This window comes from Sceloporus occidentalis, unplaced genomic scaffold (assembly GCF_023333645.1).
Source record: "Sceloporus occidentalis isolate IW3139 unplaced genomic scaffold, rSceOcc1.0.p SCAF_12, whole genome shotgun sequence".
In the NCBI taxonomy this organism is placed as follows: domain Eukaryota; kingdom Metazoa; phylum Chordata; class Lepidosauria; order Squamata; family Phrynosomatidae; genus Sceloporus; species Sceloporus occidentalis.
Genome location: NW_028316992.1, coordinates 18,433,193 through 18,450,433, shown reverse-complemented (window position 1 = coordinate 18,450,433; position 17,241 = coordinate 18,433,193). Strand labels below are relative to the sequence as shown.

Here is a 17,241-nt window from a genome sequence, read left to right as displayed (position 1 = left end):
CCAACTGAGAGCAGTTCATTGAGGTATGATCAATGAACTACAACCCATTCTGGACAATAATGGACCATAATGTTACTCTCTCAAGGGCTCTTGATGACAGGCCTTTACAGACAGCCTCACAATCTCAAATAGCTACTTTCCTACAGGAGAGTACACAACATAGATGGGGAGATGGGCACAAGACCTTGTCCCTAACTGAGATAACACCTCTATCCACACATCTACTCAGAAAATGTCCTCACAGGACCTAATCACATCACCTCACAATATTAGAGGTACTTTCAATTGCTCATCCTCTAATGTGATATATGCCATCTTTAGTCAACAATGCCCTTCAGCACTCTACATTGGGCAAAATGTCCAGCCTTTGTGCCAAAGAATAAACAGATCAGACATTAGGCATGGGAATATTTTGGTCCCTTCCCATCTGAGTAGGTTTGGTTCCAGCGGCCTCCATGGGTGAGAAAAAATACCGATGGTCACACTTCATTTTATTCTATGGTGGCCATGTGCACAGGGCCACACTAGTGTGGTCAATGTGAGCAAAATGCCATGGAATAAAATATAGTTTGCCCTTGCTGCCATCCTTTGAGGCAAACAGGGTTTTTAATGCTTGAACTGGGAACTGCACCTTGATCTCCAGAGTTGTAGTCCAAATTGCTCATACTACTATGTCATGCTGACTCTCACAGTGTAGCAATGATAATGATGATATCATTGGGGTGGTTCTGTCCGGGAAGAACGTCAAAATCTCCTCCATTTTGAGCATGACTTAGAATCATGCATTTATATTAATGTTTTTTATTTATTTATGTTTTTGGCTTTTAGTTTGTTGTGTCCTCCATTTTGGCCCAGTTTTGTGGTAGAGGGCTCTCTTTAATGCTCTGCCTTTCACAACAGGAAGCCTGGAGAAAGTACTGCAATCTAGTGGCTTCCTTGCCCAAGTGAAGAAGTGGCAATAAGAAGTTTGGAAATCTTGTAGCTATTTAACAACAGTCCATTACCTGTGATTGCAAGGACAACAAAGAAAATATTAACCATTCTCACTAAGCTAAAAGTGACAGCCAGCTTGCCTTAAAAGAAATGGAAATATCTAGCTGTGCTACTGTTGTTTGTGTAGCTGCTAAATTGATAAAATAATAAAGGACTTTAAATTCACTCAGCATTTAAGAACTAAAGACTTCCACTAACAATATAGAAAAGGGTTAGTCCTGTTTCAAGGACAAAATGTACACAAGAGAATTTTTTATGCAAACAAGTAAAGGACTGGAACGATGTGACTGAGTTTTAAAAAATATCAAAACGGGAAGATTTTTATCCATTTGTTTATTTGTTCTCTTTACTTTTTAACCTGAAGAAACCTTGGGAAATTGCTCGCAACAGATTTAAATCACAGGAGACAGTCTCAATTTCTCCTCTATTACTTTATGGCTACAATTTGTTTACAGGTGCTGCAGAAATGTTTTATGGGTCTGTAAAAATGTTTTCTTTTGCAGACAAGAAGAAAAGGCAAACTTGCAAAAACTAAATGTCTCATCCTCAAGAAATCATACTTTGGTCAGGCTGGTCTCCTTTATAAGTGCAAGTGTGAACAAATTGTTACTCTCACAACAATGCACCATAATAGAATTTATGAACTAGAACATCTCCAGCATATTATCATGCTGTGACTAGAGAAGATTTTGTAATTTTTAAATACTGCAAAAACATGGAAAACCACTGAAGAGAAATCAGTGGTATGAGTTTCCACACTTGAAACTGTTTTGCCACCTGCTCCTGTGGAAGACCAGAAAAATGGACTCACCTTTTTTCACTAAGAAAGCAAACAGATGCAGCAGTGGCAACATCAATCCTTCTGTAACCCAACAAATGCTTCTCATGTAACAGCTGTTCTATGTTGTCCATGTTTGTCCTGCTTAGCCAGTCCACCTCTGTGTTTAAGAGCCCTTGGATATATGTCCAGTCTGCAGGAGCAAAGATTAGCTGCTGACCAGTTTAACAGTAATGTTCTCTCTGCCACCAAAGACTGCAACCTTGCCCTCCTCCACCTGTTTATGTGGGCTTATGGGGTTGTGTTGTCTGTTCTCACCAGACTGCCTGTTGAACAATGTGAGAGAAGTCTGCAAGGAACTTGTTCTGTTTCTTCATACTCTACTTGCCATGTGCCAGGGGATCATCATAGTATACTTCCCCTCTTATGAGGCTGGTATTAGTAGTAGGCTGGATTTTCTGCTCCCCCATTGGAGAGCACACAAGGTCTACCATTTCAGAGAAGATTTTACTAGCAGGATGGTACTTAAGATGATCTGGTCATTTTTGTACAATGTTCTTGTGCTGGAGAAAAATAAGGCTCTATGTCATGGAACACTGTCCAGAGTAGAGCCTTGTAGATGTGCCAGGGACACAATGGTGCGTGGTGCGCGCACCATTACCCCTTCCGGATGCACCGAGGCTTCATCTGGTGTATGTGCTGGGGTCCGCGTAAGGCGCACCCATGTATAACATGGTCGCACTGTGTAGTGTGCCAGGAAACCATTGTCTCTGTTCAATCCATTGTTGATGGAGTGAAGTTTGAGGATACATTCCTATTCTATTATTTCTCTTTCCACTTTTCCTTTATAGTTTTGTTTTGGTTTGATTTGGTTCAAGGACAGCTGTTTTGAGGTCTGAGACAGAATGCCCAGAAAGACTGAAGTGTTCTGCATTGGTTTTTGTATATTCCCATTCCTAATGTCTAATTTATATCCATTTATCCTCTGACACAGAGACTGGCCTGTTTGGTCAATGTAGAGTGCTGAAGGGCATTGTTGACAGATGTTGACATATGTTACATTAGAGGATGAGCAAGTGAAAGCAAGTGAAAGCAAGTGAACTATTTGAGGTTGTGAGGTCTTATACCTGTCTCCACATTTGTGTTACGTGTAATCCTGTAAGTAAGTAAGTAACTTTTGAGGTTGGGAGGCTATCTGTTGGCAAGTAAAGGCCAGCTACCAAGAGTCCTTGAGAGGGCAGCATTATTGTCAAAAATAAGTTGTAGTTCATTGATGTTATATCTGAATGGTCTCAATTGATAACTGTATGTGACCACCAGTGAGGTTCTGTCTTTTTCTTTCTCCAGTCTGTTCTGGAATAGATTAGTCCTGGGTACAAATCTTGCATTGTCTGATTTTGTTTGTTTGTTTGTTTGTTTGTTTTTACCTCATTTGTTGGGTACTGTAGCTTGATAAATGTTTGTTCTAATTGCATTAATCTGGCACACCTGTCTTGGGAGTCTAAGATGTGATTGTATCAGAGGGCTTGGCTGTAGACTATGGATTTGATAGTGTGTTCAGGATGGGAACTGGAGGTATGTAAATACCTCTAGCTGGCAGTGGGTTTGCAGTATAGGTGGTGCTTAGATATTTGTAGCTGTACAGTGGCTTCCAGAAAGTAGACTTGTTCTGTTGATAGTTCCAGGCAGAGGTGGATGATGGGGTGCAAGTTGTTGAAAGTCTGATCAAATGTCATGAGTGAGTCCTCACCATGAGTCCCAATTATGAAGATATCATCGATGTGCCTTAGAGGAAGGTTTCTGGGTGCAGGAATTAAAGAAACATTGTTCTAAGAGAGCCCTGGTGGCGCAGTGGTTAAATGCCAGTACTGTGGTCACTCACAGCCACAAGCTTGTGAGTTCAATTCCAGTCCAGGGCTCCAGGGTCGACTCAGGCTTGCATCCTCCTGAGGTCACTAAAATGAGTACTCAGCTAATTAGCTTACACATTATAAACCACTTAGAGACTGCTTAGTTCAGTATGAAGTGGTATAGAAATGTAGCCGCTATTGCTAGGACAGGCAAGAAGGTGGCATTTGTTACAATTTAATTTATTCAGCAAGGGTTTCTTAAGAAATATCTCTCAATTACCTTTGGAAGGTGCCTGAGGCTTTTCCCTTCCTCTGTGGTGCAGTTACATACACACTTCTTTTCATCTCAATGTAAGAAACCAATATGTCCAAAGACTGAGAATGCTGCCAATTGCGTAGACACACCAAGTATCTAATCAACATCTCCAGGCAGCAACCATTGAAACTGATCTCACAAAATTATACTAGAAAGTATGTTTACTAAGATCAGTTAGAATAGGTCAATTAGAATATGAGAAGCTTTTATTTTATGAAGTAAACTACTGTACAGCACAAGTCACTGGACAACTGGAATCCCTTGGAAATCAACAGACAGAAAGTACATAAAAAGTATGTCCCAAATCATGCCAAAATTAGTATAAAGAGTAACAGTGAAGTATAAAAACAAGCTAAGGAAAGAACATTCTTTTCCCATGGCAAATAGCAAACAAGCCAACAGATGACTGTAGAGCGGACTAATCCAGTTAATTACCAATTCATGAATTAGCTAACATGTAGATTTGGCTTTTTTTTTAAGAGTTCATGGCTTCAGCATGATCTGAAAACAAGTGAACATTTTATCCTCCCAAAAGTCAAGCTCAGTGTTTAAAAAGACAATGTAAATAACACTAGGCATTAGAAAAAGCAGCACGCAAGTCCAATTTACTTGTGCTAGATTAGAGTGATTTGACACCATGAAACAATAAAAGCTAATGCCGATTCTACTTCTTTGGGATATATTTACATATTCAGAGCTTTGTTTAAATATTGTTTAAAAGATTTAGGAGGCAAAATCCATAATTCAGGAAAGAACCATTAATTTCTAAAATAAATATTGCTATAAATCAACACCTGAGCTCTTTTTGGCTACATTTTATTTCTTCAACTCCTTATTTGGTACTTCAATAATGTTTTTAGAAAGAAAGAAAGAAAGAAAGAAAGAAAGAAAGGGCAAAAAAGAAAGATTCTTGAATAACTTACACCAAAGTCAATTAGAAAATAAGGTACTTATTATCTACAATTTGATATAAAAAAGCCCACAAATTGAGCATGAAGAATTTGCTCAAAAAAGTATGCCACCACTAAAATTGTTGAGCTACGCAGACTAAGACTCCAAATCTAGTTTTGAATTGGAGCACCAATGAAAGCTAATCATGAACAATGAGTTCTGCAATCCACTGTTGGAGCAACTCAGTGTTGGAGTATGTTGTGCTTACATATTTCAATGGGACCTAGCAACTGCCTTAGCAAACATCTGAGACAAAGGATATGTGTGGAAAGAGGTGGGGAGGAGAGGGAAGTGCAAAGGGTATGGAGAAGCCAAGCGCAGAGGCAATCAGAAAGTAGGGATAGGAAAACATTTTAATTAGTTATTCAAGCATGTAGTATGATGTGATCAACAGTAACCTAAAGGACTGCAAAGGGGCTAATTTATATGCCACCTTTCTCCTGGGTTGGGACCCAAGGTGGTTCACAAAAAGATCAGTTAAAACTTAACAATAGAAATTTTAAAAACTATTTAAAGTCATATATTAAAACAGTATATACTCATGTAAAGGGAATGAAAAAGTTTTTAAATGATGCACACGTACACACCCAATAAAAAATCCTCCCTGTGAGCAATTATCCATTAAAAATCTATGGAAACATAGTGGAAGTGGATAGGAAATATGGAAAGATCTTATATTATTTAATTTCGACGGCAAGATTGGCTTTGACACAAAAGTGGAAAGGGAAAACAATTCCAAGTAGGAGAGATTGGCTAAGTAGGCTATACGAGGCAATCGAGATGGACAAAATGACATTAATACTTAGAGATCATGTAGTGGACGAAGTAGAAGACAAATGGAATATAGTTTTGAAATACCTAGAGAAGGAATGGGGAAAAATAGCAACAGTGGGTTTTAAAATACAATAATAATAAGTTAGAAGATAGAAACATGCACGTGTGCAAGATTGATCTAATGACAAAGTTAAGAGAGTAAAGTAAATACTCTAATGTAGGATTTGAAGAATTGCAAAGAAAAAGGAAATATTAAATTAGAATGGGATACGTAGAGGATCAAAAATAGGGAGTAACAAAATCTAAATAATCCGAGGTTCAAAGATAAGGAGAAAGAGAAAAAGATATATATATATATATATATATATATATATATATATATTACTGCTGTGGATTGATTTCAAATAAAGAAATGAATATAAAGAAATAAAAGGGACACTCAAAGTAGAAAAGACAAAGATATCTAGTAAGATTAGAGAGAGAAGTCAGGGAAGAATGAAGTGAATGAAGGTAGAGGATGGAGGAAGAGTGTTCAAGAGAGTGTAAAGTAAGTGATGGAAGGTGAGAGTAAGTGGTAGAAGAAGAGGAGAAAGTGACAGAGTGAAGGTTTGTAAGCGTGAAGATGAAGGCGTAGTAATCGCAGGGAATGGGGAACTTTAAAAGAAAAGTAAGTAGTAATAAGGGGGAAGAGGTTTTAGAAGGAATTTGAAGGAAAGAGAAAGAAACAATGGAGGATCAAAGATAGTTAAGATGAGAAGGAAAGAAGCAGGAGATGGTTAAGAAGTAAAGTAAGGAATAGGAGAAGGAAAAGATGAAGAAGGGAAATATAGGAGTGGGGAAAGAAAGTGATCATAGAGTAATATTCCCTATATAAAAACGTATTATTTTAATGATGGGTTATCTCTCAATATATCATTATTACTATTTTCTCTTTTTGAATCCCCATTGTAAGTATGTAAATGCATCGAGTATGTAAGTGTGTTATTGAGTATGTTTGGTGTTTGTATATTTGATTGTCTGTTTTAAGTTTCAATAAAATTTATAAAAAAAAAATCTATGGAAACAAAAAAGTTTTTGCCTGCTGTGAAAGGAGAACAGGGAAGGGACCCATGGAGTGGAATTCCAGAAGGTGGGAGCAGCCACTGAGAAGTCTCTTTCCCATGTCCTCAACAAACCTGTAGTAGAGGCAGGGCTGAGAGAAGGTCCTTCCCTTAGGACCTTAAAACTCTGGTGGTTTCATACAGGCAAATTCAGTCCTTCAGATAGCTTGGGCCTAAGCCAAGTATGGCTTTATAAGTCATATCCAGCACTTTGAATTGTGCCTGGGAACTAACCAATAGCCAGTGAAACTTTTTAAACAAGCTTCCCTGTAACTGCATCAGTCACCATTCTGACCACTGCATTTTGGCCCCACTGATCAATTTCTAAATCCTGGATCAATTTCTAAATCAACGTTTCTCCATTCACCAAACTGGCATTAAGCAGCAGCATATTCAGCCCCATAATGTTGGCATTATTGCAGTATACTCCAAATCATCATCATGATCATATACCTTATTGTATCTTATATAAAAACGTACAAGAAATTCAATATTTAAAGTTTAGACATTTTGAGCCTTCTAAAAAAAATTGAGACATGACTGACTTATAAACTGAGGAAAGAGTGAGAGAAGACGAAGATGACTCATATATGTGATGAGGGGGCATCATTTATGATGGTGCAAAAATACAAAAATATTTTTATAATTATTATTTAGACTTATTTCAAAAGAGTCAAACTTTAAAAAAAAGAGATGGAGAAGTATTTAGATCAACAAGATTTGTACCATTTATCAGATGCAAAAAAGCAACAATTGGTTGATAACTTTGGAAGAAGTGGTAAAGACAGGGAAAGCTCCAGGACAGATAGATAGATAGATAGATAGATAGATAGATAGATAGATAGATAGATAGATATCAGAAGAATGTTATAAGAAGTTTAAATATAACTTGGTTCCACATTTTAAAAGAACATTTCAATTCAATTCTATTCTATTTTAATTTTTTTTTAAATGAATTCCGGACTCCTGGAAACAAGTGACAATAACGTTAATCTTGAAGGAAGGGTGAGATGAAACTGAAGTTGGCTGATTTCTTTATTAAAGAATGAATATAAATTATTTCTTTTAATTTTGGCTGCAAGAATAAAAAAAGGATAATACAAAATTATATTCACAAAGATCAATGCCATTTTTACCTCAAAAACAATTGAGGCATAATTTAAGATATGTACGGGATATTATTGAAATGTTAGACAAGCATAATGACAATAGGGGCACCATTGATCTTTCTGGATGTAGAAAATATATTTGATAATTTAAATTGTGATTTTTTTTTGTTTGCATTACTGGAAAATATGGACTTTGAATACAATTTTAATATTGGATTAAGGCAAACTATAATCATCAATGTGCAAGAAATTTGATTAACGGGGTATTAACCTAAAATTGTAATATGCAGACAGCATGAGACAAAAATGTCCTCTCTCACCATTATTGTTCATTTTGACATTAGAGATTCTACTAAGAGCAATATGAATATTTGAAAGTAATGTAAGATTCAATAAAACTGAGAGCATTTCCTGATGATGTTATGATAGTCCTGGAAGATCCATTGGAACCAACTGTACCTTTGTTGAAGTGCTTTGGATAAGTTTCATGATTTGAAATCAATATAGATCTGTGCATGCATTGAGACCTGTACATGCATACATCCCCTTCGCTTAGCTGGAAGAGTTGTGGCTGATGCATGCAGAAGGGTTGTGCAGCAGTATTTCTAATGCATTTTTTTTCAACTAAGGGTTATCATTTCTGCTGAGACAAACAAAAAAGAAGGAACATATCCTCATAATATACGAAATGTAAAATAACAATTAGCAAAAGCCAACTCCCACTCACTCCAAAAGGACAGCATTACTCATTCAACCTTCTTATTCAGTTTTGTAAAACCAAAGTATTACTCCCATGCATAAGCTCTTGTTGTGAAATAAAGATAACTTTGCAGCTGTCTACTTCAGTGATTCTGGTTCTGGCTACAAGGCAACGAAGGCCACCAGTCCTATACTACTCTTTAAGAGAAACCTGATGTCTGCAAGTTCTTTGGGGGTATAGGTTAAAGAGTGACCCTTCAGAGGTTAGATGGCTCACCCTATCTGGTAAGCAATGTTGTGCTTTTATCTATAATAATAATAATAATAATAATAATAATAATAATAATATTTATTTGTATACCGCCCTCTGGCAAACCAATCCGGGCGGTTAACAACAGTAAAATATAAAATGTGACAATTAAAAACACTTTATCCCTCCCCCCCTTAAGACAGTATTAAACAGTCTAACATATAAAATACAATATCAATTCATAAAAACAACAGTTAAAAACTAAAACTAAAAACCCTGATATCCCTCTGTTGATCCTCAACCATCACTAAGATGGGGCCACGGGAGGAATGAGGGAATCAGGGAACCTGGGCCGGGATGGTTAATCTGGAAAGGCCTGCCGGAAGAGATCCGTCTTGACCGCTTTTTTAAAGCTGTCTAATGATGTTATCTGACGGATCTCATCCGGCAGGTCGTTCCAGAGTTTGGGGGCGACAGCAGAGAACGCCCTCTGGGAGGTCGACGCAAGCCTAGATTTTAGAGGCTGTAGTAAGTTCCTCCCAGAGGACCGGAGAGCGCGGGGAGGATTGTACGGGAGGAGGCGATCCCTGAGATAGCTTGGACCCAAGCCATTTAGGGCTTTAAAGGTGATAACCAACACCTTGTACTGGGCCCAGAAGCTGATAGGCAGCCAGTGGAGGGACCTCAAAACCGGAGTAATGTGGTCCCTCCTAGATGTTCCTGAGACAAGCCTGGCTGCCATATTTTGAACCAGCTGTAATTTCCGAGTCAAGCACAGGGGTAGCCCCATGTAGAGTGCATTACAGAAGTCAAGGCGTGAGGTTACCAGCGCGTGCACAACCGTCTCGAGATCCCTTACTTCCAGAAAAGGGCGCAGCTGGCGTATCAGCCGAAGCTGATAACAGGCACTCCTGACCGTCGCATTTACCTGATTTGTCATCAGGAGCGACGAGTCAAGGAGCACCCCCAGACTGCGAACACAGTTGCTGGAGGAGAGTGTGACCCCATCCAGGACTGGAGGTTGCAACCCAATTCTTGGTTTCGGGGCCGCTACCATGAGCACCTCCGTCTTGTCTGGATTCAGTTTCAATCTGTTTTTCCTCATCCAGCCCATTACCGCCTGAAGACATTCATTGAGAGAAGAGATGCCATCGGAATTCGAGGCCGACGAACGAGATACGGAGAAATAGATTTGGGTGTCATCAGCATACTGATAACACCCAGCACCATAACTCCGTATTACCCAGTGGCTTCATATAGATGTTAAATAACATCGGGGACAAAATAGCCCCCTGAGGAACCCCACAAGTGAGGTACCTCTTACTGGAGCTACAGTCCCCGAGTAGCACCCTCTGAGACCTGCCCGAGAGGAAGGATCGGAACCACTGCAAAGCAGTGCCCCCGATACCTAACCCCCTCAGGCGGTCCAAGAGGATGCCGTGATCTATAGTATCAAAAGCCGCTGAGAGGTCTAAGAGCACCAACAGGGTCACACTCCCCCTGTCAATGCTCAGACGCAGATCGTCGGTCAAGGCAACCATGGCAGTCTCAACCCCAAAGCCTGTCCTAAAGCCTAGACTTATCAGATATATGTGAATGCCTTCCATAAGGATTATGTGAGAAGTTCACAATCACTGGTTGACTGCCAGGCTGAAAAGTGCAGAAATAAGACCATCAAGTAGGAAAATAGCTTGACCTCTTCTGAACATGTGTATCATCCACTAGAGTAATTCTGTCAAATTTCTCAGCAAAACAGATTGAACACAATTATTATTAAACATACACTTGTAACATCAAAGATTGCAGGTTTCCAATTTCAGTCTCAGTTTAGAGTGTATGTTTCATACTGTACCCTACTATTAAGAAGGCCATTATAATACAATTCAAATACCTTCAGAGTTATTTCTTTGGGCTTTTGGACATTTTAAGCTACAGGGGTTCATCTCATCACAGTATAATAGCTGACGTTGCAAAATCTAATGCCAAAAGTATCAATAAAGACCATGTATTTAGCAAACGGTCTTGCTAAAATATGATCTCAAAAGTGCTGTATGTTATCAGTAGTGAGACAAACAAGGTATAAATGCACCTGAGACTTGTGTGTAAATATAATGGTCAAATTTTATAGAGGGAGAAGGGTCTAAGACTTAGATTTTCCACTGCTTCAGAATTTAGATTTTTATCAAGACGATCAACTACTAAGGGCTGAAGGAATTTAGATTTGTATATTGTATATTGTGTTATTGGTTTTATCTATTTTATGATGTGTTTGTAACTGGTTTTAAATTTTGTGTACACTGCTTTGATCTTCTGGAAAAGCTGGGTATTACTATTATTAGTATTAGTATTATTATTAATCCAATTATATGATTAAATAGCCCATTTTAGTAGCACACATTTTTTTCAATCACTTAAACTATTCAACTTTTGATTTAGTTTCCATTAACAATCAGCAGTTTTTGTTCTGGTTAAGGCGAATCAAGTATTAGTCAACAGAACCTATTCAAATTTTTGAAATATATGGTGAAATGTAATTTTGGGGGGAAAGCTCCCAATAAGAATATCTTTCCCCTTTAATTCCAGTGTGGTTTTTGTTGCTATCTTATTAGTTCTATCCCACAGGCCTTCCTGGCATGAAGCAAGCATCACACACACACTTACCCCCCAAAATCTACTTAAATGTTCCAAAATCTAAGAAAAGATTTTCCACCAGTTCTTACTTTTCCTTTCATTGCTGCTACAATCTTTTAGGATCAGTCAGTTGATCCTACCAAGGTAAGAGGGTGTGGAAAATCTGTTGCTGTTTATTTGCCTAAACCACACCTATAACACTGTTCCTTTTTTCACCATGAAGTTGGAAAATTTATTCCTACCGGCTGAAGCCAAGAAACTTGTCCCAGTATCAAATCCCTGTAAATTCTATTTTATGCATGCAAGAAGTTTTAAAATAAACTGTTATCCCTAGAAAGCCATCGGTTGTTTGAGCTGGCAGGGAAATGTATTTATTTTATTTATTTAAAATTGTACGTTACCGTTAAGAATTGAGCTCTCACATGAGAGACATCATATGATTCCTTGCACCTTGAATTCATCAATACAATCTTTAACTAAGTTGTGATTTGAGCTTGTTGATTACTAAAGTCTATAGAAATAATCTCTCTTTGCACTTTGGCAATGGGAAGGAAATCATTCCATTTGAAGACTAGCCAGTGGCTGGCCTGTGTCAAGTTGGCATGACTATGCTAACAAACATATTTATCAGCCACCACAAAAGACATGTTAAACTTAGCCACTGCTGGTAGAAAAATAAGCAGGACATTTGGTTCATCTAAACATCCTATTGCTTTGCTACCAATGCTAGCTAGGCTTCACATTTCTTTTGTCGGTGTTAAATATTTATCAGCAGAGTCATGCTACCATATATACTTTGCCCACTGAATTACCAAATCATGTCTGATATGCTGAAGTCCCGAATTTTAGTTTAAATAAACATCAATTAACAGAGTTCAATGAACTAAGGAAGATGCAAAAGTTGTATTTTCAGAAATACCATGTTGTGGAGCCATTAGTGTGGTGTTTTTGAGCTTCTTGCTCACTCCAGAACATTTGGAGCTCAAGAATCTCTAGTGCATGAGAAACATAAAAAGTGTTCACTACATTAGGCCAAGTGACATGAAAAACAGTTCTTCTGACCTACAGCATTTAAGCTTAGTCAACATCTCCCAGTTTCTCCAGACACTGATAACCTTTCTTATTGCCCCTCAGCATCCCCAATTACCTCTTTCATGTATCTGCTCCACATCTGCACCCACCTTTCAAAAGCATCAGCACACGTCTCCTTAAGACAGAAAATGTAGCCAATGTTTCCCAGCTGAAATAGTCTCAAACTCCAATTTAAATCTGCATAGCACTGATGCTACCTAGTAGCCTGAGACTGACTTCAGTAATAGAAGATGTCTGGCACAAACACATTCAATTTCCTATAGTAAGTAGTGATTTAGCCAATCCTAGTGATGTTTGATGTTACACAAAACACAGAACATTAGGCCAAATTCTAGTAAACACTGAGTAGATGAGAATATTCATACCTTTGGAAATCTCTTGCCCATCTGCTTCGTTGGATCTTTGGCCGGATCATATGGATTAACTCCAGTATGTACTTTTTGCTCCTTGGCTTCTCTGAGAGCTTTCTGGGAAGGTCCTTCTAATTTATCCTCTCTTTCACACCTATGACCTGCTATAAAATAAAATAAAAAGTTTTTCATCTCTCATTTTTCCATAGAAAGACAACACATATTTTTAAACCATGTGTTTGATTCACGTAATTTCACACACACACATTTCAGTTAACCTCTTACTTTAGTAAGACCTGCACTTGGATCCCAACTGAAATAGGGGGCATGGATACTTCCTTACTAAAATCATCTAAACATTCATGATAGCTAATACTGATATCACTAACCAAGATGGCACTAAAGATGAAGATGTGGAAACTACAAATTTGAATCATTTGTATATATAGACTGATTAACCAAAGACAAGAAAAATCCAAATTGTTTTTTATTTATTTAGAAGATATATATCTTACCTTTCAACTGAATGATTCTCAAAATGACTTCCAACAGATTATATTCTTTAATCCTGTAATAGTTTAATTCCATTTTAAATGGCACTTTTGTAAGTTTTTAATTGAACTGTGTTTTCGGACTGTAAGCTGCTTTGAGTTCCAGTTTTGGAGGGAAAGTGGGATACTCATCATCATCATCATGCATTCAATATAATAGAATGGAATGGAATGATGCCTTACATGTAATGTCAGGGAATATAACAAAGCTGAAGTGCCCAAGCATATAACACCAACAGACAAACCAAAAACCCTCAGAACCCAGCATCATCCCTTGGACAGATAAAGCCAAAAGTACTTCCCTTCCACTCTGCAAGCCTAGTGCAGCAAACTGCCATCACAAAACGTGAAGAAATGTATTTATTTGTTTAACATAAATCACGGGAGAAGGTACACCCACAACTGAAACGATGTCAGAAGTGCTATAATGAACAATCATTTGAGAAGCAGTAAAAGTTCTAGGGAGAACGAACAAACCTTCACAGGGAAAATGGCTTTTGTCAGCCATAAGGGAGTCCAGAACACCTTCTCAAAACTCTAAATGTGCTCCTTGGCCCCAAAAGGATGAAGAGCACTTTGTTATGGTCATCCTGTTTATCTATGCTTTCTGGACTACAGAAAAGTATTATTGTTTAAATGCAGTGGACCCTTCCCACCTTCATGTATGTGCAGCTTTATACGTGAAGGCCTCCAGCCAAATATGAACCCTGTGTGGGTTTGGTTACACGCACATCCCAAGGATGGAAAAACTGTGGGAGTTCAAACTCATATTAGTCTATGGGTGGTGGTGGGTGCATGCCTGCATCAGTGCACCCCTGGGAGCACACCACTATTGGCTAATATGAGACAGGGCAATCCCCAGGAGCTCCAATCTGCTGATGACTTGCCTGACAATATGGCAGACTCAACGTGTTTTGTTTCACAGAAATTATTATCACGGCCCACAGACTAAACAGACTGAATATTTTAATTATTTAAAAGTAAAGCCAGTCTAAATAAGAAAAAAAACCTAAATCAACTTAAAAACATTCTTTTCGAATGAAAATCTTCTGCTGCAAAGGAAAGGAAGGCATGCTAAAATGAAACATGGTACTTCCATTCAGGGGACCAGCCCTTGAAGAACTTCTGTTTTCACAAAATCAACTGGGACATTTAAAAGAAATGCAAGCAATTGAAGCTTTCTGTATAACCTACTTGACTAATTTATTTGAAAAGATACATATGAAAAGAACAATTCCTTACACAAGATACTGGTCTTATAAATACTTTACAAGCCAAGTGTTTCAACAGCTTTGACAAATATTTCTCTAAACATTGTACATTGCAGAAATGTATTATTTGTTTGGAAGCTCCGCTCACAATAGATGTCACCACTGGCAGCTACACTGCTCAGGGGACATTGTGTTTGTTTGTGCTTTTGAAATTAAACATGCTTACAAACTGTTGCAAAACTATGAAAGCCCAGTGGTTTAAAAGGGAGCTGGTGTTCTACAGAATTATTGTGGTGACACAACCAACTCATATTTTGAGACTTCCAGTTGTCGTTCTGATGAAGGACAGACTGTCAGATTTAAAACTGATGTGTTTCCAAGTTTATTTATACAATAGCATTCCAATTAAAACTAATATCTGTAAGCACTTTTTGGATTAGACCTAAGTTTTGTCCATTCAAATGCATAATAGAACAGGCATAGTTCACTACCCCTATCTCTTAAACTGAGAATCCTTGCTCAACTAATTCTAGTTTCTGTCTGAGGTTACTTTTATCAACTTCTGGTCACCAAAGTTTCCAACTCATGACAATTGTTAAACTAGCCAGGCCAGGTTAACATTCACACTCCACTTAAACATTTTCAAGTATGGGAGTTTCCAGATATTTATGTAAGAACTGAACAGGCACTTTTAGTACTTTTTAGGATATATACATACACACACACACACACACACACACACACACACACACACACAGCTCCCTTTGGGTGGAACACAGACATAGCAATGCTTGGGCACTTCAGCTTTGTTATATTCCCTGACATTACATGTAAGGCATCATTCCATTCCATTCTATTATATTGAATGCATGATGATGATGATGAGTATCCTACTTTCCCTCCAAAACTGGAACTCAAAGCAGCTTACAGTCCGAAAACACAGTTCAATTAAAAACTTACAAAAGTGACATTTAAAATGGAATTAAACTATTACAGTATTAAAGAATATAATTTGCTTTAAAATAGAAATTATAAAAGCACTTTAAAAATAATGCACTTTTCTACATTACTGAATGGAACATCTAGCAGACTGAAACTTAAACCTCTTTTGGTGCTATAATACACAAAGACAGCAAATACTGTTATAAATCACATGCTCTGTATTCTACAGTCTATAGGTCAATGATGGTGAACCTTGTAGGATCTGACTGCCCATACTAAAAGGTCTTCTGGCACCAGTGCTGGGGGCAGGAATTCTGCCCTCTGTGGGGTGGGTCTTCCACCCTCTGAGGGTGGCTTCTTCCCCCTCCCTCCCAGGCCTTCAGCTGCCTCTCTAACTGGGGGCCGGGAAGGGTCAGGTTTTTCCTCCTCCACCCCCCGTGCTGTCCCCAGCCTAAAGCTGCCTCCAGAGAAATTGAAATTTATTATTATGGTTGATGACCAGCATAAAACAATATAAAAGAGTACAATAAAAAGAGAGGCAACTGGAGGCCAGGAATGGTTGGGAAGGAGGAGGAAGAAGTGTGTGTCCCACCGCCTCATGCCAGGGAAAATGGTGCCGTGTGCCATCTCCGGCACGTGTGCCATAGGTTCAACATCACGGCTTTAGGTGCTGACAGATTATATACCATATCTTAAGGTTATATTAGCAGGCCAAGAAATCAACAAATGAATGTGCTTGGCTTATGACCACAGTACACTTATCTGCATATAGGCAAGAAATTTGTTTAGTGAGGTTGACCAAGACTACTTCTTTCTTTCTTTTTACTCCTGGTTTAACCGTTGCTCTGATGATGGACATGTAGCCACCATTATGGAATGAAAAGTAAAGAAAGCTAAGCCATACTAGGAGAAGGAGTTGCTTCCCTCGACCCCAACACTTTTATTTTAATACAACCTGTTAAGGAAAAATCTAGCAGTCACCACTGTGTGGGAAAATATAATTCATGACATCAGGCTGGTAATGTATTATCCTATGCTACACCAGTTTTGTTCACCATTCCATACATCATTTCTCCTTCACACCACTTACCTTTTACAGGTACCAAGAGATAAATTGAGCAGTATCCATCCTTCAAGGATTTTGTTTTTAATGTGAATTAAGCAGGATACATTTCTTTCTGAAAACTGAGTAGCAGTACTGAGTCATACCAATGTTACAAAGGGGCGTGGTCATGGAGCATAAACCTATTTGGAAAAGATGAACTGACCCTGGACCATCCGAAGCTTTGCTGAAATGAACTCACTCCCAGCTCTGGGTTTAATTTCCTTTTTAATATTACCCAGGACCTCCCTTGCTCTGACCCAACTTTCTGCACTATAGGTGAATCAACTGGATGATCTCTCATAACTCAGCTCCTCCCTCACCTTGCCCCTTCTCTCCTCCCTTTTTGGCTCTTCTGCCAGCAGATCAGCAGGGATGTTCTTCAGCGAGATCAATCTGATGGCAGATCTCTGAGATCCTCCAGCAAAACAGTTTTATCCTGACCCTCTACAGTCATTGCATTAAAAAAAATTGAGACTGCACTCCCTTTTCCAAATGGGTTTTAGCTAAAATGTCACCCAAACAAAGTCAGGGAACAACAA

General features: G+C 38.4%; 1 protein-coding gene across 1 annotated transcript in view; it reads right to left on the bottom strand.

Moving 5' to 3' along the window:
• SPAG16 (sperm associated antigen 16) overlaps positions 1-17,241 on the bottom strand; it is a 506,576-nt gene that overhangs the window by 449,134 nt on the left and 40,201 nt on the right. The window contains exon 9 of the mRNA XM_089477933.1: positions 12,909-13,057. Coding sequence (XP_089334059.1) covers positions 12,909-13,057 — 149 coding nt within the window. The remainder of the gene's footprint in view (positions 1-12,908; positions 13,058-17,241) is intronic.